The 20,749-nt window shown below is 32.9% G+C and overlaps 1 protein-coding gene and 1 pseudogene across 2 annotated transcripts; one reads left to right on the top strand and one right to left on the bottom strand.

The window, feature by feature from the left end:
• The first annotated feature begins 8,536 nt into the window (after window positions 1-8,536).
• Window positions 8,537-16,964, top strand: LOC143050764 (uncharacterized; annotated as a pseudogene).
• On the bottom strand, window positions 11,031-14,490 carry LOC143052245 (uncharacterized). 2 transcript variants are annotated; one of them, XM_076225234.1, is made up of 2 exons: window positions 13,521-14,490; window positions 11,031-11,828 (listed from the first exon to the last, which is right to left on the bottom strand). In XM_076225234.1, exon 1 carries the CDS (start codon window positions 14,483-14,485, stop codon window positions 13,535-13,537), a length of 951 nt encoding a protein of 316 aa, XP_076081349.1. In that variant the 5' UTR covers window positions 14,486-14,490; the 3' UTR covers window positions 11,031-11,828; window positions 13,521-13,534. The 2 variants fall into 2 exon arrangements, with proteins under 2 accessions (XP_076081349.1, XP_076081350.1); XM_076225235.1 differs by having other exon boundaries at window positions 11,031-11,825.
• Window positions 16,965-20,749: the final 3,785 nt, after the last annotated feature.

The following is a 20,749-nucleotide window of genomic DNA, read 5'->3' as shown; positions in this document are numbered from 1 at the left end:
ATGAGAAAAACCAAAAAAAAAAAAAATTAAAACGAGAACTAACGGTTATATATCTATAACTTATAAATCATTTATTAAAGAAGAAAAAAATATGACAGATCTATATAACCAATGCAGACTCATGACAGTGGACCGACACAAAAACATGCGGCGGGATTAAACATGTGAGCCCAACCCTCTCCTTAAGCTGGGACAGTGGTGTAACAGCACATGATAAAAAAAACTGTACAGTTGCAATTGGCTCAACTCAAAATGTCGGTACAAGGCACAAAAAACATAGGCCTTATATACACATGGAAAAAAGTATTGCAACACCAAATTGAAATTCAAATTAAAAAAACACTATTTATTTTTTTGTGAAAAATTTGTTGAAATAGAACATTAAAGTTAAACATTATTTAAATATCACCTGAGTTTAATCTATACATATTGACTCGATAAGTTCTTATCTGCACATGCAGCTACTGTACTCGCAGACAATAAAACAGATGTTCGTATCCTCATTCTTGCCAACTCTTTAAATAACCAATTTTGTAAAGTTCAGTGATTGACACCTTGAAATTGGTCATCCACAACTCATAACTGCAGCAAGATGGCAGATAATCAGCATGAGAGAAGCAGGTGTGTTGCCGTGACAATTGCACGTATTGTTTGTCATCACCATTCCAATATAAGTCGTTTTGAGAATAAAAATCTGGCAACAACCGATGTAAAAGACCTTCCGAGATCAAGAAAACCCCCTATAACATCTGCTAGGGAAAATCAAGCATAATGAAGGTTGGTCAGAAGGAAACCCATTGCAAACAATACAATCCTAAAAAGATAGTGATGACCATACAGGAGCATTAATCAAGAACTTTTCGAGATCGGTTCATCACTACTGGTTATCGTGCGGTAAGACTATTTCGGGTACCTTTGCCTACGAACAGACATTAAGTTGCCCGTATCCAATATAGTGCAGAGCTCGCCATAGTTGGAAATCAGCATTGTTCCAATGGAATTCGGTTGATCTTTCTTGGCCCGGTCGTAGCCCGAATTTGAACCATATCGAGCATATATGGGACACTATTGGGCGTAAAGTGCTGGAACGGACACCTAAGTTCAAACACGTCATGAAATAAACAATACCCTTCGTCAGGAATGGTTGCTATCATCTTAGCAAACAATTAGTCGGCTGATGGCAAGAATCAGAAAACGTTAAGATGCGGTTATCCGTTTGAATGGAGACTGCGGATAAAGTACTAATTCTTTGGTGTAGATCGATCAACCATGATGTGAACAATCATCTAAAGATTAATTTTAAAATGTCTGACATTGTAAAGTTCGACTACAGTAAAAGTTGTAAAATGCTTTTTTTGTACAAAAACACTTAGTTTTGTTATAAAAAATTGGTTAGAAAAACATGTTTTTCGTACATTTTTTGTTCTTTTTAATGCCAATATTATCATTAACTACATTTCAATATTAGTTTAAAAATATTTTATCATATTCCATCCAAAATAAGAGGCTGATTTTTGAAGTTATAAAAAATCAAGGTGTTGTAATACTTTTTTCGATGTGTATAGTATTACATAAAATATCGACAAAGGAGTAATTGTAGTAACTGATAGTTATTTCAAAGCGAATTACAACTAAGAGGTAATCGTGTATCTAATGTATTACTAGTAGTCAGTATATATATATCCAACGGCTTTAGGTAAAGACGTAAAAAACACGATAAAACGCATGAACTTGTGCAATGCCAAATATAAGTAAACAGTATCGAGAGGATGTACGATCTTATCAGTTCTCATAAGTGTGCATATGTTGTACTATTGTTATGAGATGTTTTGATTTAACAGGTACAACACAACTTTCTACATTGTAGCCAAATTATATTATTATTTTTTTTATCTATGAAAGAATTTGGTAAAGGGTGACTGGGAAATATACTATTACATATGGTCACTTTGGTCTTTTTCCGACCGGCAGTAAAACTTGACCGAAGTTTGCCACCCGTTTAGTGTGGGATGTAAAAGTACGCAGTCACGTCAAGTCCGAATGGGAATATAAGATCCAATGTCTCGTGTAGAGAGCAACACGCTCACTTCACAAAAAATGTATGAAAGGTCCATACATGGCCTAGTGAAAGGCAACACTTGTGTTCTTGTTCAATATACCTCATTTTATTCAGTGGCAGTCCAAACTTCCCTGACGTAATTCCGGAGGGCCTTCTTCCCGGACCTACATGTAGTATGCTGTACTACTTTGTGCTTATCCTGAACATGCATGACATATTTGCAAGTCAACGTTAAGCAACCAACATTCTGCCATTATGTACGCGTGTCATTAATAAATAAAGGGGCTCAGAAATTGTTCAGTACCAACTGTGAAACGTTTATTTTTTTTTATTTATAACTATTAAGACATGAAAGAAGAAACAAAGCAAATTTCGAAGGTTAGGTTGATGATTGATGCTTTGCTCAAACGCATAATTTGCCGATGACGCTACGAATAACTGGGGAATATAAAAATGGTCCCTTTGGTCTTCTCCGAAGTAAGTAAAATTTGAATGAAATGCATATGAGTGGGTATAGACTTTAAGGTGCCTATAGTAACCAGGATTACCAATCTTTTAGGTTTTGGCACCACAGTAGACAGACTGTAAAGTTTGAGGAAATTAAGCATAATGTTTATACCTTAAAAATTAAACAAACAAAAAAAAAAAAAATTGGAGAAAGTAAACCAGTTGATATTAAGAACTATCTCCTCATCTTTATCTCTTCACATTCTAGTAACTGTATTTCTATTGATGGCTATAAGTTACATGTATGTTCATTGTATACACATATTCTTTGGCCTTAATGTAACTTTATTGTTATCTTTGATCCCTTTGGACCCGCCTCTGAGATTCAGGCCAAAGGCCTATATTCCATTGATTGCTTTTGATTGCTGTCTCTATCAAAAGAAGATATGGTATTTCAAACAACTCTTCGTAAGAGACCAAACGACACAAAAATGAACAACTATAGGTCACCGTAAGGCCTTAAAAAATGAAAAAAGCCCATACCGCATAGTCAGTTATAAAACTCATGAAATGACAAATGTAAAGCAATTCATACGAGAAAACTAACGGCCTTATTTATGCACAAAATAGTGAACAAAAATATATATAACCACTGAATTACACGCTCTTGGCTTTGGACAGGCAAATACAGAAAATGGCGGGATTAATACTTCCAAGAGTGTGTTGACAATACAACGGATATTATGGATTGCTGTCTGCATTTTATGGTGGTATTTTGTTTTCAAAAATGAATATTGGTTTTCATCATATCCAAGCATAATTTAATACATGCAAAATTCATTGACAAACACAAAATTGTGTCAACAAAACGTACAGTATAAAAAGATGTAATGACAACATAGCGTACCCAACATGAAAATTAACTTTTTTTTTTGTTACACTATAAACATACGATCTTTACAAGTTTGTTAATTTTAAACTATGAAATTTTCAAAATGTATGTTTCAAAAATTATAAGGTACAAGAAACATTAAGTTTTGAATATTTAAAAATACCAAGCACGTTTTATCATTGATATCGTCGTGCGTTTTTGAATGTTTGTATAGAAAAATGTCACATATTTAAAAAAAAAAAAAACCTTTTAGTAACTAATGAGTATTATGGCAAAGAATATATTGGAGCAAAATATCCGAAGAATAGATATTAGATTTTCTTTAAAAGTATTAATTCATTACTGTCTGAACTCAGTGTTACACGGTGTGTTCGATTCGAACGCGTTAACTTCTGGTTTTCATCTGTATCTGGGTTATACAGGGTGATATCAAATGAACATATCGTACCACACATCGTACACCATAAACCATTACCCCATGGATCATAAAAAAACATTGCACTATTCAATAAATTATCAAATTATTTCTGCACCCTTCTCATTTGACTCATACATTAATACACCATTCAAATGGTATTCCAAATCTGCACTATTGCTTCAAGGAATATTGAGGTTTCAGCTGAAGTAAAAGAGTGTTGTCAACTGAACATAAAAAGTAAACTAACAAAAATACTGAACTCCGAGGAAAATTCAAAAATGAAATACAATGGCAATATCAATAGCTGAACAACATCAAACGAATAGATAACAACGGTCTTATTCCTGACTTGGTATAAGCATTTTTCATATAACTGTAACATTGTCATAATAAAGTTCATAGCAAGTCATGGCATGGACAGTTGGCTTCAAAGACAGGAAATTTACCACAATAATGTTTTGTTAGATAAGATAAGGAAACACTAATTTTCGATAAACAATTTTCCAATACATATATCCAATGTAAAGGTTTATATCTGAATAAGATAACACAGATACTAAATTAGTCAGTGCCATATGAAAATCGTCTCATATTTTTAGATTGTACAGTGGTGTATCAATGCTAGAGATTTTATCAACCAGTTTGGCATTTACTAACCCATGATAATGCCGTTACTAACATTTGGTGTGAACACATGTGTTATGATGTGGATGCACGATATCAATATTCTGGAACAATTGTAAGTTTTTGTTTTATGTTTTCACGCTCGTCAACAAAACTCTTGCAACAAAACATAAGGTGTCTTGGTGTTCTTAGAATGCTTTTATGCAAAAAATGTTTCATCCTTCAGTTCCATGCTTAACGCAAAACGGGTTTTGATCAACTCCTTTTTTCCCCAATTGAATTTACAGAAAGAAGCATTCAACAATTAAATATTAACCTATTATCTTATTTATCTTATCTTTTCGAATGAAAATTTCATCAACATAATTGTAGCCTTCTAATTTGATGTAACTCTTTTCATTTCCACGAAGAGAATTTTCTAAAGATTTAAAAAAATGAATACTACAGTGTTATTTGGAATAATTGATTCAGAAATATAAATCAAACATTATATTCTAATGGAAAGGCAATAAAAAAAAACTAGACAATTATTGTAGAGGTTTTTTCAACAATACATTTCAGCATATGCCACAGTCAAATTGTCTAGAATCTCAACTTTTGCCAAAAAAGTAAAGTCTAGAAAGGATTAATAGCAAATTTTACGCTAAATTATGATTTGTTTGTAGGTTAAACAAACCGAGGATTTTTTTCCTCTGGAATTCAAATTTACAAGAAACATAGTTAAATTTAGTTGTCATTGCTCAAAGTTAACGAAATTAAATATCTACGAAAATGCAAGATAGTTTTCCTCAATCTACAAAGATTGTTACCCACGGAAATAAATTGAATCCACAATAATAAGTTATCAGTCTGTTGAGGTAACAATAATATTTGTTCAAATGTATATAATTATCTACTTTGTTTCAGTCAAATTAATGCTTTTGTCGAAAACACAAACCGACTTGGATTGATAACAAATCAAAATTTACATGTACAGTCCATTTCCGATGTCCTGGTGACACCTCGACATTTTGTGGAAGTTTATTCAGTTCTAATCAGCGGCTCACAGTTTCGAAAATAGGTAATTATACCGGATAACGTATATTTATATAAATTTAAATGGTCAAAAACCATAATTCCTACCCTTTATTAAACTAAGGTAGTGATATAATCGGCATATTGAGCGCAGACAAGCAATACTGCAAAAGAAAATGTTTAAGATATCCAGAGCATCTGATACCATTACTGTTTTTTTTCTAGATTCGTGTTATTCGTTTCTTGGTTTTCTTTTTTTTTAATTTAACTTTTCTTTTAAAATTTTATTTCGTCTTTAAAGAGTTGACCGAACTACATATCTGCGCTTAAAATCAACATTCTGCGCACGATCAACACTTTACAGATTTATGACATTCGAACAGCGGTATACTTCTGCTGCCTTTATTTACAACTCTTTAAAGTATCAAAAGAAACATTGCATGCTAATGATTACATGTTCATTCCTTAATCGTGAGGTTTGGAGTACAAATCGGTATTTCGATTGTTTTTGATTGTTTTTATTTTAACACTCATAGCTGATTTATTTTATACGGTAATGAATATTGAGTAAATTCATTATTGCATACTCTAAAAAGTGCCATATGGTATTGGGGTACACGGCGAATGTTATCAGCCAATAAAAACAATGGACTCTGCAGGAAAACCCATGTAATGTAATCATTGTAAGTTGTATATTATAGTTATTTGTTTTCCGGTCATTATATGTAAATACATCAGGCCGTTAGTTTTCTCGTTTAAATAGTTTTACAGTTCCGGGCTTTTAAAGCTAACTTTGCGGTTTAAATATTACTCATGGTTGAGGGCCGTATGGTAACCTATACTTGATCGTGTACATTCGGCACTGAAATCAGATAATACCATGACAAAAATATAACTTCTGTGTCTGTTTGTCTTTGTAGAGAGTCTCATTGGCAATCATACCAAATTTTTTTTTAATATATACTACTAGTAATTGTTGTGTTTTCATAGTTTTTATTTTTGTTATGGTACTTATATATGTTAGACTCAGATCGACGTCCGGCCTCTAATCGACGTCCGTTCCTCAAATCGACGTCCGTTTCTCAAATCGACGTCCAAATCTGACGTCACATTCTCAAATCGACGTCCAATATTTTTATACTCTAATCGAACGTAATGTATTGCCCAAAACGACGTCCGATTGATGTTGATTGTGGTCGTCTTTAATCCATGTTCAATATCAATAAATAATAAATTAATGGACTTGATTTACACTTATACATTTACATGTTTTTGTAGGGTTCTTATGACAACTAAATTTTCAAACATTATACATACTATTCATATACATTTCTTCAACCAGAAAACATGCATATTAATGTTTATCTTGATAAAAAGTTAATCTATTGATCCACATAATAGTATGTCATTCCTATTCATAATAATAAATTACATGCATGTAAATGTATAGCAATAAGTAAGCAAACAACAAACGAAATCTATGAGTTTTATTCAGTCTTCAACAATAGACAAAATAAAGAAGCACGTTACCAATTGTTTTGAGAATATTATAATTCGGACTCTGTATGTTTTTTTCCAACAAATTTCTTGAGTTTTACACCTGAGTGAAACGTAAACGCAAGAAATTGGCATTACAATTTATGTTGTGCTGTTACACCACTGTTTTAGGTTAAATGCGGTGCTCACTCACATGTTGAATCCCGACATATTCTGTATGGACCTGCATTGCATTGGTTTTCGATGGTTTATGTCTGTCATATTTGTTTTTCGGGATTTCTGAACAGATAAATCATGTTAAGGAGGGGTATTTTTTTTCGCAAATACCCCTCCTTAACATGATATATCTGTTTAATTACACCGAATGTTAACGCATTGATGATCGTGACGTTACAAGCGTCCAGTCGGATTGAGTATTTATTGGTAAATACCACGGCAGAGAGGGTAAAACTTGCAATATATCCTTTTCCATATACCCCGGTGCCGTTAAAAAATGAGCGATATTTATAAGATAAAAGTAAATTGGTGAAAAATACACTGGCTATCAACCAATCAAAATCCAGCATTCTTAGATAAGGTGTAATTATTTATAAAGAAGACCGTTAATTTTCTTATTTGAATTGTTTACATTATTTCTGTCGTGGCCTTTTATAGCCTTTGTGGTATGGGTTTTTATCATAGTTGAAATCCGTACAAGTTATAATTGCTCACATCCATTTTATTTGAACTCTGTGTATAGTTGTCTCTCTGAAAATCATACCAATCTCTAAAATTTAAAAATTAATATCACAACATAATATGTTTAAAGGTTTAAATGTTTCAGCTACTATCGGTTCACTTCAGTTTTGTATTCTGTGTCAAAAACGGACGTTGATTAGAGAAGCTCAAAATCAGACGTCGATTAGAGAATGCCAAAAAAATGGACGTCGATTAGACAGGCATAAAATTGGCCGTCGATTTGGAAGGATATTTTATTGTGACGTCAGATTTGAACGTCGATTTGAGGAACGGACGTCGATTAGAGACCGGACGTCGATCTGAGTCTTACATATATATACATATAACGTTTATCATAAGACTCGTTATTGCCCCTTCAGTATATTTTTTTAAACATCAATAACTTCATTATTTACAGAATTATGAACTGAAACTGAAAAAAACTACCCAAGTGAGTAGTGCAATGTCAGCATCTAGAAGAGAATCAACGACCGCAGATTTCATGACCATCATAACTAGGGACAGATCTCCAGCACAAGTTTCAAATAATACGTTTAACACTATGCAGGAACTATCTAGCATCACTTCTGAAAATACGAAAACTGCCATTACTGACTGAGGCTTCAAAACAAGCAACCACAGGTATTTGACATGTTGAGAGTAAAGTATATATTTCGTAAAGATTCATATTGTTTATGACACTAAATATTACAGAGGAAAATTATTAAATTTACACACTTTACAGATTGAAATAATATAGAAAAAGTTGCATATTTATTCAACCTAAAAAAGACTTTCGTTTTTTTTTCCTGCTTTTACATAACTTGTATCACGTGACACCCGACATCGTTTGTTTATTGACAACAAGATGGACGGTGCCACATCCAATGCCTTTAAAGTTCCTCAGTTGCAGGAATATCTCAAAGAACGGGGTATAAGTGTTACTAATATTAACAAACTGAAACTAACCAAGTTATGTGAGGTCATGGATAAGCTAAATTTATCATTGGATCCAGATATGAGGAAAAATGAATCAGTAATTAGTGTTAAGCATAATTAAGAAGAATTGTACGGGTTTTGTGATCCTTTTAGCCTTGACGGGTATACGTCAGATTTGCCGTTCCAAACTTTAGCTTGTATGACCTTTTTAACTACCTGATGCATAGTACTGCTAGCTATGACCGACGAAAATTAAAGGCCTACAAACCCAGTGAGGACTACAGACTTTATATTGATAGGTATGTAGATGAGTTACAATATACAGAAGTGCCAAGTCGGGACATATGTGTTTTCAAGGCCGAAGTCAAACCTCCACAGAAAGATAAGACATATCTGAACAAGGCAACATATGATGTGTGGGTCATAATGGACAAGAAAATGGAGAGGTTACAACTGCTTACTGTACATGCATCGGCGGGTAACTATACATAAATATATCATTAGGAGAAAAATATAGCATTTGTTCCGGAACCTGATTGTTTGTAAAAAGTTGACAACTTACTTTTTATAATTGTTGATCTCTTCCTAATTAATGATTGACTCTAGCATGTTTAGGGTTTAAACAGAAAAAAAATGACAAATTTCTATGTACTTGTATAACTCAGTTATTTTGTACATGTACAATGTATGTACCAATGAACATGCAGATACAGACAAACCTATGCACCTGGGATTTTTTATGACATGGCCTCTGACTACATGTAATTTCTATTTCAAGCAATACACTGATTCTATAAGAGGGAAACATTATAAATTCTTGCAAACTTTTCATTTGTGCACATATTGTGTGAGCAAAAAAAGAAAAGGAATAGCAAGTGCTATGAAATTACAACGACAATATTTGGAAAAATCTTAGTTCTCTAGGCTTAACTTTGACTCTTAAATATTACAAAGTGACATCATTACTAGTTGGTCAGACAGAAGCTGGACTTTGCTAGGGTATTTTTTTGTTTGTTTAATGTATATAGTGCTAGCCAATGAACTTTTAAACAATTGAATACTTATAATTCACATGTACAATGTATACAAAATCATTGCAAGCAAATTATCATGTTTTAATATCACATTATAATTAATCCTTATAATAACTTTCAGGGCAGATGGTGCTTGTAGGCATGTTGGCGCCACTTTGGATGAAATAGAAGCATTTGAGGTTAAATCTGTAACAGATGGAGAAAACCAATGGAAGAAAAGGCTAAGAAGCCATGACTGTTCAGTCCCAATTAAACAGATGAAAATAATGAAAGCAAGGTATGCGTCATTAATTTTAGGGGATGAAGCTAGACAAATATTATATGATTTTTCATTTCATGAACCCATTTTACTGGAATTTATATATTGATCCCTAAAATAACATTGAAATAGTGAACCAATGTGAAGGACAAAAGACCTAAATAATTAATAATGTCCATTATTTATTAAATCTATTCTGTATTATCATCAGTTTATGTTAAAAATGATAAGAAATGTAACCTGAATTACTTGATGAGTTTAATATTGTGGCTTTGATGGACAAATTTCTCCTTTGCACTAATACCGCATCTTATTTATATTAATTCCAAAACTAAACGAGACTTACCTTGGTAAAAGTTGAAGTTCAGTTGGAATTTAACGTAGTCATCTTTAGTTGTAGGGATCAGATGAGATGTTCGTGCGCATGTGTAGCTTCAGTCTTCAAAGTCGAAGGGTTTGTGCATACAAAAGTACTAAGTACAACATCACAAAAAAGAGGGAGGGATATCGGGAGGGCATCTGATCCCTACAACTAAAGATGACTACGTTAAATTCCAACTGAACTTCAACTTTTACCAAGGTAAGTCTCGTTTAGTTTTGGAATTTAACTACGTCATCCCGTTTCCGGGACCAGATGAGACTTCAAAGAGCACAAGCCCTGAGATAAGTCAAAAAGTTATATTAAAAACCTCCAAAAAAAAAAAAAACAACAAATATATCCCTCCTATATACAAAGTTCATTTACAAATAAAGTTCTATGTACTCAGAACAGCTCTCTGAAAACATTGTTCATCTGACTCGATCGGCTTCTTGTAGAATTTAGCAAAAGTCTTTTCACTGGTCCAACCAGCTCTTCGTAAAATACATTCCACAGGAATCAGATTATGGAAAGCCTTAGAAACAACTGCTGATCTAGCGCTATGCGAAGAATAAGATTTTAAATTAATTCCTGATTTAGACATCACAGTTTTGATCCATCTGCTAATTGTTTCTCTTGAAACGGCTTTAAACGGTTTCACATAACTTATAAAAAGTTTCTGACTATTACCACGAGCTTGAGCTGTTCTCATCAAATATTCTTTTAAAACAGTAAAAACACACAATCTCCTATCTGGAGGATAAACAAAAAGTTCAACAAAATGTACATTAAACCCAGGTCTATTCTGTTTTAATAAACCTGAATAAAACAAAGTATAACTATCCTTTCCTTTAACTAAATTGTCTAAACATAGCAAAAACAACGACTGTGTCCTACAAGCCGTGGATAAAACAATTAACATTACTAACTTCAATGTTAAATCTTTCAACGAAATATACTTTACGGGAGATAACTTCCGTAAAAAAATAAAAACTTTAGATACGTCCCAAGTTTCACTATATCTAGGTTCTGAAGGTCGCAAATTATAAACACCTTTTAAAAATCTGATGATTGTAGCGTTAGAGCCAACTGTCACTCCATTAAACATTATTCCTAAGGCTGACAATGCAGATCTTGCACAATTTATCGTACTATAACTTAATCCTTTATCAAAAAGCACTGTTAAAAAATCTAAGACTTCATTTAAAGCTGGTTGAAGTGGATCAATTTTCCTTTTACTACAGAAACGGAACCATTGCTTGACATAAGTTGAGTATTGCTTTTTCGTACTGTCTCGCCAAGACGCCAAAATGATTTTGGAAGCCTTGTCTGAAATGCCTTGGTTTTCCAAATTTTTCCTGATAACCGACAAGCAAGAAACTTTAACTGATTGTGAAGAGGATGAATCTTTTCCGTTCCTGGAATGGACAGAAGTCTTTTCTTTCGAGGCAACATTTTTGGAAAGTCTATCAACATTTCTAGTAAAACTGGATACCATGCCTGAGTCGGCCATAATGGTACAATCATCAGAACCTCTGCACTGTCTTTCTGAACTTTCTGTAAACATCTACTAATTAGAGAAAAAGGGGGAAAAAGATAATAAAATACCTCATCAGACCATAAAATACTAAAAGCATTTACAAATACTGCCTCAGGGTCAGGTTTCCACGACGAGAAACTCTTAACTTGACAATTTAATCTAGAGGCAAATAAATCATGGTCTGGAGTACCCCAAATCTCCACTAATTTATGGAAAACTTGCTTATCAAGCATCCACTCTAAATGATCGTCAATTTTTCTTGATTCAACATCTGCAGCGTTATATTTACCAGGAATATGTTCTACTGAAATCCATAAATTTCTTTCAATACACCAAACCCACAAAAGTTTGGTTATTTCATTCATTTGCTTGGATTTTATACCACCCATGTTGTTAACATAAGCAATTGCACTAGAATTGTCACAAAAAATCTTCACATGTATATCTGAATAATTTTTACAAAAAGCCTTCAGAGTATAAGAAATGGCTAACAATTCCAGAACATTTATGTGATAAGTTTGCTCAACATCATTCCATCTTCCTTGAATTTTTTGGTCTTTAAATAAAGCACACCAGCCTTTTAATGAGGCGTCAGTTGTCATAGAAAAATCTGGATTTTTCCTATTAATGACTCTTTTCTGACAATGTAAGTTTTCAACCCACCATTTTAAATCTGCTTTCATGGCAAATGTTATAGTCATATTTTGATCAAAATTCCCAAATGAAAATTTTAAAGCCTGAATCTTTTCAATTTCTAAATTTCTGTAATATAAATGACCAAAATCCACAGCTGAAAGAGTGGATATTAGCAAGCCTATAACATGGGCAACTAACCGTATACTAGCTACGTTTTTCTTGATCAGATTCTGACATTCTAATACAATTTTTTCTACTTTTTCTTTTGGCAACACAACTGTCATAGATACAGAATCAATAATATTGCCTAAAAAGACAATTTGTTTAGCAGGCGTGAACACAGATTTTCTTTCATGAATTATAAAACCAAGCCACTCCATTAAATCATTAGTATTTTGTACATTTTCTATGCACTCATCTTCAGTATCTCCAAGCAAAAGAGAGTCATCAATATAAGCTACATTCATATAACCAAATTGCCGTAAAGTTGCAAAAACAGGCTTCATTAACTTTGTAAAGATTCTAGGTGCTGATAGCAAACCATTTGGTAAACAGGTATATTGAAAAATAGTGTTTTTCCATATAAAACGTAATAGTTTCTGATGTTCCTCTGCTATAGGAACAGAATAATATGCATGACGCAAATCAATTGAACTGAAAAAACAATTTGGTTTCACCAATTTTAAAGCCATTTCAAAAGTGTCCATCTTGAAATGATGGGGAATAATAAATTTATTCAATTCTTTTAAATTAAGAATCACTCTATGCTCATTTGTATTTTTCTTTGGAACTGTAAAAATTGGAGATATATATTGATCTGTATCAAATTTAACTTCCACTATTACACCTAATTTTTTCAAATTTTCTATTTCGTCATTTATAATCTTTTCCTGGCCTTTATCAAAAATTCTTTGATATGGTGTGAGACTTTGAGTGGGTATTGAATTATCAATAAATTCAAGGTGACAATGTTCAACTGTATCCAAAATAAATTTATCAGAAGTAATTTTTTTGCCAGTTTTCAACATAATTTTTCAATCTACCTGCTGTAAAAGGTTTAATATCAGAGACACCCGCTAAACTTACCTGTTTAGCATAATTTACTTCCTCAGGAAACTTGGAACACCTCTCAAGTTTTTTGAACCACCTTGATCATTTGAATACTGGCCTCTACCGCCGTAACCACGGCCTCGACCACCTCTGTATCCACCACGACGAGACCCTGCACGGCCTCTACCAAAACCTCGTCCTCTACCAAAACTACCTCCTCGAGAAAAACCATTTCCTCTACCTCTTGCATTATTATTATTATTTAAATTTCGACCAAGTCTGTTCATGTCTTGAATTTCTTTCGACTTTTGATGGACATTGTCACCATAAAGCATGTCAGTGAAAGGAATTGAGGGTGAACTTAAATGATGATATTCAGGACTTAAATCAAATCTTTGATATTCCTTTCTTTTTATATTAGTCATCTTGTTATATTGTGACAGTAAAGCTATGGAATCAATCCCCAAATCTATGCAAGACTGCATTTCTTGTTGACAGTCGTCACCCAATTCAGATTTTAGTTTGCACAACATATTTAATAATTTTGTAATGTTACATGATGCTTTAACAACAGTCTCTTGATGTTGTTGTATGACCGAATCAAAAGATCTAGTTTGAGGAGAGAGTAAATCCCAAATGAGCTGATTTACTCTAGTCCTTGTAAGAGAAACACAATTCTCTGGTCTAGCTACTGATTTCATCAGTTCATTGTATTTTTCATCAGATATTCCCTCACGGAAAAATTCATTAACCGTGTCAGCTAAAGTGTCATCTACACTTGTATCAACATTATCTTTTGACCTATAAGCTTGAGCAGCAGCTTTAAAAACATTGTCACCCTCTTTGTCAACAGTTTTTTGTTTTTTAGCTGGAGGTTCTGCAACCTCAGTATCACCAACATGATCATTATTGTCATTATTATTTTCATCATAAACCTCAGGGTCTGCACCCTGGCTTTCATCGTAACCCTCAGGCTCAACGTAATACAATTCGTCGACCATCGACTTGAGAGCCACAAAATCAGTTTTTTGGGAACTCTGTTCCTGTTGCATGTTCTTCAGAACTGAAAAAACCTCAGCTAAAGTTGGCTCTTTACTAGCTTCGCCAGTATTTTGACTCAGACCTTTAAGTCTTGAAGCAACAGTTCCGGCCTCGCCGGAGCTGACAATTTTTGCACCACTACTACAACTATTTGTATCGTCATTCTTTGAACGAGAATCATCACCGGATGATTTTCTTTTAGGATTTTTACCTTTTGCCTCATTTGAAGCACTTGAACCTTTCTTCAAGGATTTTGAATCAGTTTTCGAGAGCATGGCATCCGCCATTGTTTACACCAAAAAATATCAACTGCCGTAAAACGGTCTATTTATCGTAAATTTACAACAGAGAAAAATATAAAAAAAAAAATTAATATAAACAATAAACCCCTCGAGTTTATTTACATATTAAACAACAAAAAAAAAATAACTACCTCGTAGTTATTGTGATAAAATATTTCATTATAGAAGCTACAATTACAGACCACGTCTGCCTTCTATGAAATAAAGCTACGAACTGAAGCTACACATGCGCACGAACATCTCATCTGGTCCCGGAAACGGGATGACGTAGTTAAATCATCATATTTTCAGTATCAAATTCTTAACTAGAATTAGTTAATTTTTTTACAATTTTTTTCGGTACAACGTAGAACTTTCCATGGATTTCAGTGGTCTACACAACTTTGACCCCAGAAGTGTGGATCAGAAGGCAAGTTAAAACTTGGAAAGAATTCAAGCTATAGCAAGAGACCTTAAAAGGGTATACACATTACTATGTTCTTTTTAGTTTGGTATTATTGTCAGAAAGACAAAATTACATGTATAAAAGACTCACATGCAAACTTGACTTTGTTCAAATGAATTTTGATTCTGAGTCTATTAACTTAGGTATTCTATAACCCTTACATGCCTTCAGTAATTAAGTACTATCCAAAAAGAAAATATTTCAAAGGAAACACATATTTGCATCAATCTATGAAACTTGTAATCTACATAAATTTGTTTTTCTAGGAGTTGTTGTCCCTTTGACCATATAATTTTGGCCTTAAAATATTACTTCAAGTTTGTTAATTGAACCTTTCTGAAACAACACATCATAATTACATAAAACTGTATACATAATAAGGATATGCTATGTATACATTTTGTAATAATGACAAAAAACTAGGAGTTGTATCATTAAGAATTTAGTTTGTAAGTTCATGTATACACTTTCAATTAATTTAAGTTTGTTCCTATATTTTGCATTGATGTTTATTGTAACTTTAGATATAGGAAGATGTGGTGTGAGTGCCAATGAGACAACGCTCCATCCAAATAACAATTTAAAAAAGTAAACCATTTTAAGTCAATGTACGGCCTTCAACACGGAGCCTTGGTTCACACCGAACAACAAGCTATAAAGGGCCCCAAAAATTACTAGTTTAAAACCATTAAAACGAGGAAACCAACGGTCTAATCTATATAAAAAAATACGATTTGCATATTTATGATTACCCACAGAAACCAATGTGAAATTTTGAAACTTAAATCATCATCTGTACTTATTTAATTCTTCTTACAAAAAATGTAAATATTGTACAAATGTATTTTCTATATACTGTATTTCAGATATCTCCAAATTTGCAGTCACTTGCCATTTTTGGAGACCCTAATGATCATGTAGAGGAAGTGAATAACATTGATTTAAATTGTGATAACTTAAAAGTACATATAAGAGTAATGGACCAATTGAATAACAATGATGACATAAGTGCTATTACAGATACATTAAAATACAGTTCTGGTGATATTGATTTGACAGAAATGAACACACGTGGACAATCAAATAATGATTTGTGGTTTGCAATGAGAAAAGGTATTATTACCGCATCAAATTTTGAGAAAGTTTTAAATGCTGTTGAAAGAGACCGATGCCCCCTTCACTTTTAAAACAATTAATGGGGAATACAGTAATGCTTCTTCAGCTTCTTTAGATTGGACCCAAAAAAGGAAGAAACAGCTTTACACTTGTATATGAAAGTAAACAAGAAAACACATCAAAAAGCGTGTATGCAGAGCAAAGGATTATTGCTGTATGACAACATGCCATACATTGGGTGTTCGGTAGATGGCATTTTCACATGCAAATGTCACACATGTCCATATTCAGCACGCTTTGAAAACCCAGAGGATGTGGCAGAAGATAAATTTCCTAAGAATGATTATTACCATCAAATACAAGGACAAATGGGTATTTATGGACTTCACAAATGTGACCTAGTGATTTACACTTCAAAAAGAATATGTGTAACAACTGTAGACTCTGACCCAATTTTTGTTCAATAACATGGCGACAAAACTAGATAAATTTTATAGAGAACACTTACTTCCATATGCTATCAGTATTTGGAGAACATGTGACAACGAATTATAAATACAAACACTCATCACATTAGTCAAACATGTACAATTCTTTTTATCTACTTATGTAGACTTACTCCATAGATGGTGATTAACTAGTGTTATGCTGTCTGTCTGTCCGTCCCACATTTCCCTTGAATTGCATTTTATATCTTGGCAAGTCTAACAAAGGACACAGCATGATAAATGATCTTGGATAACAATAAAACAAGACGCCAATGAATGAACTCAAGTTATACTGAAAGATAATGAGTTCTTTATTCTTGAGACATACAATATATGTTGTTTTCTTTTGTTTCGGGTTTCTGTATCATTAGTATTGGGAATCTAGAAATAGGTGATAAGACTTACAAATGCACAACTTGGATAATTGTCCCATTAGCAATCATAACATTTCATATTTTTATGTAAAAAAGTAAACCATTTAGATAAAACAATTAACATGATTGATTTATTCATTTTACAAGCTGTTCATCCAAGTTGTATAACATTGCACATACTTTTACTACCTCACTGTAGATGGGCTTCATACCCAAAGGAATTATTCCCTGTAAAACAGCAAAATTTTTTAACTTTCCAATGGCTATCTCAACATGAATTCTTCCCCTTGCTATTCTGCGAGTCTTAGTTGTTGCATTACTGCACATCTGTTTGCCAAAAGAGAAAAGTGGTATGTTCAGTGTTGCACCTTTTAAAGCTTATTCACCCCTTATTAAAAAAACCTCTGTCTCCAATAATATCATCGCTAAATTGTATGTTATTTAAAAATCCTGAATCTTGAACATTTTTTTTGTCAGAAATACTGCCAGTGAATAAATCAGATACGAAACTAAAAGTACCACTTGAAGTTATTCCCACCAGGCATTTGAATGTGTTGTGGTGTTTGTATTGTTTGAATAGGTTATTCGTTGTGCTGAAGGAAGACTTGGTCGTTGTGTGAAAAACTCTGTACAGTCAATGATACATCTGGTTTTCGGGAAATACTTAAAACATTTGGGTAGTTTATTTCTTATTTGCTCCATAGATGGCCATCTAATAAGAAAATTTAACTCCTGGCTTTCTAAGTTGATCCAGGTGTTAAATATTCTACTGACACTACTTTCTGACATGCCAAACATAACCCCAAGTGACTTGGTATCGAAACCCCTTCTTAGACGTATACTTGTGATTGCTAATTCCTCGTTGATAGTCAATATTCTTTTTGGGCCAGGCTTCAATGTCTACAGATAAGAAAAAAAAACATGTCAATATTTATATGTTATGAATATATACTGGCATCTGTTAATATATATGAAAGGTGCAAAATCAATGAAATAAATCATGTTTATGTTTGTCAGTTTGCTGTCTGTACAAATTTGATTATTATAAACAGAGTAGCTACAGTGACCTCAATCAGTAACGTTTTATGACACGTCAAACACATAAGTGATAAGCTCTACAAGAATACATATGTTGTAATAAGCATATATCGCTGGAATTTAAGGTACAGTATGTTGTTTGTATCTGAGAAAAGCAGTAACTTTTTTGGACTGTTAAAAAGACCAGATGATTGCAAATAACAACAACCTGGTTATAATAATATTATTTGATTATTTAATAATTAAATGTCACGACTATTTTCCTTCAATTTGAAGTCGTTTTTTAAAAACATAGTATCAAAGATTAGACAGGTATACATAAAAAATAAGATGTGGAATGATTGCCAATGACACAACTCTCCACAAGAGACCAAAATGACACAGAAATTAACAACTATAGGTTATCGTACAGCCTTCAACAATGAGTGAAGTCTATACAGCATAGTATGGTGGTAACTTAAATTCTTGTTTGAAATACAATATTAGCTACAATTAACAAATTGAGTGAGACAACTCTGTCAGAAAACCAAATGAAGTATAGGGAAGCTTAGCCTTATGACAGTAACATGGCATTTCACGTAGAGCTGCGAAGTAGAAATGATATGGCTGTTTTAGATAATCCATAGATATTTACCTCACTACTTTCCTATTCATTTGTGTTAACAATATTCCAGTAAACCATGTTTCTTGCTTTGTCCTGAAGAAAATTAAATAACCATGTGAACATGGCTACATACAATCCTGTAAAAAAATCTACTTTTGTAATTACCATATTGTAAATGAATATCTTGTTACAGTTGTTTTTTTCACATTGAGGAAAAATCTTAAACTTACTTACTGAACTCCCTAGAAGATAGTGTTTATTTCATATATTTAAACACATTAAAATATAGGTAATCTGAATTTTATTAACTGTTTCGTCCCTGCCAAGGGTACTCGTCAGGTGGTTTTATATATAAAAGTACAAATTGATAATTGGACAGATATTTATGTTGGCTGCCACGACAGTTATTAATATATTCATAGTACAGTGGTTCACTATACAATAATTGAAAGTGTTACAAATACAGAATTACTGATATAAGCTAAGACTCTGTTATGATCTGATATCTCTTATTGTTTGTCTCAAACGTTAATGTCGTGAAGATCAAGTCAGTACTTGTAATTTACCTAACAAACTTAGTACCTTGAACACATTTTTACCTGTATAAAATTTGCACCTCTTGTCACTTTTAAATATATCGTCAATGATGAACTGCCTCTTCAACTCTCCCCTATCTTAAAAGCAACCATCACTGTATGGTGACATATCATCAAATGACATCTCTGTCTGCACTGACACACTGTTTGTCTGTATTTTGACTTTTGTTCCACAGGCTTTGTATAACTATGACCACCTGCAGGAAATGAAAGGCGAAAAATATCTTAGTCTCAAGTAGTTTTATCTTTTTTATATGAAAAGCATAAAACTTGGAATTCAGTCAATCCACCCCCTTTTTTCTTCAGTTTGGTGTGATGACTTACAACATGTATAATCAGTCAATGCCTTGCTATTTCAAAATATAAATATATATATATATATATATATATATATATATACAAATATGTGAGTGCGGCGTTAACGTGCGTATTAAATGCTTGGTCTGCACCAACTGTTCATCCATTGACCAATAATTTTGATAAGCATCTTTTGAAAAACCAAATTTCATCCGGAAGCAGGTTTAATTTTACTTATTTCTTAGATATTTGCATTATAGTTTATAAAACTTTTTTTTGCCTCATGTTTATTAGGTGCATACAATTATTGCTTTATCTCACAACTATGTTCTATTTTTCTATTCAGGGAAAAGACCAAAGAAACTGTTGTGTATGTTTCCAATGAAAGTCTAATATAATAAATGGCACTTTTTTGACGGGTTGGATATAACAGATTCCCCAAAAAATAAAAATAATTCTAGCAGATTTTTACTAGAATATTCTTTCGAAAATCACTCTCAGCAGAAAAGTCTATAACAAACGAAATGCGTCAGAGGAACTCCGCTATTAACAAAACAAAATCTGCAAAATTTATCGGAACGGGGATCATCGTTATTCTCATTCTTCCAATTGTAATCATCATTGCAAAAGACTTACGCAACTGCTGTTTCCACTTTGGGAAGCGGTCTCGTCGCAGGAAACATGTTAAACGCAATCGAATTAATGTCATTTTTGGAGATAGAGATATTCATCTGCAAGAACATGTACTTTAAACAGATGGCTATTACGCAAGTATATCCGGCAATAATTTCCATCACGACGACTAAACGTATCACAGAATATGGGACGATCCCTGTTTGAAAAACAGAAGAAACACGAGAAACGCTAGAAGCATGTTTACTTGGTAGATCTGGTTATCAATGATTATCATACTTTTAAATACTTTATTTAAAAGTGAATAGATGTTTGGTTTAAAATTTAGATT

Source organism: Mytilus galloprovincialis, chromosome 11 (genome assembly GCF_965363235.1).
Source record: "Mytilus galloprovincialis chromosome 11, xbMytGall1.hap1.1, whole genome shotgun sequence".
Classification (NCBI taxonomy): domain Eukaryota; kingdom Metazoa; phylum Mollusca; class Bivalvia; order Mytilida; family Mytilidae; genus Mytilus; species Mytilus galloprovincialis.
The sequence above is the reverse complement of the archived record's forward strand: the minus strand, read 5'-3'. Positions and strand labels throughout refer to the sequence as shown.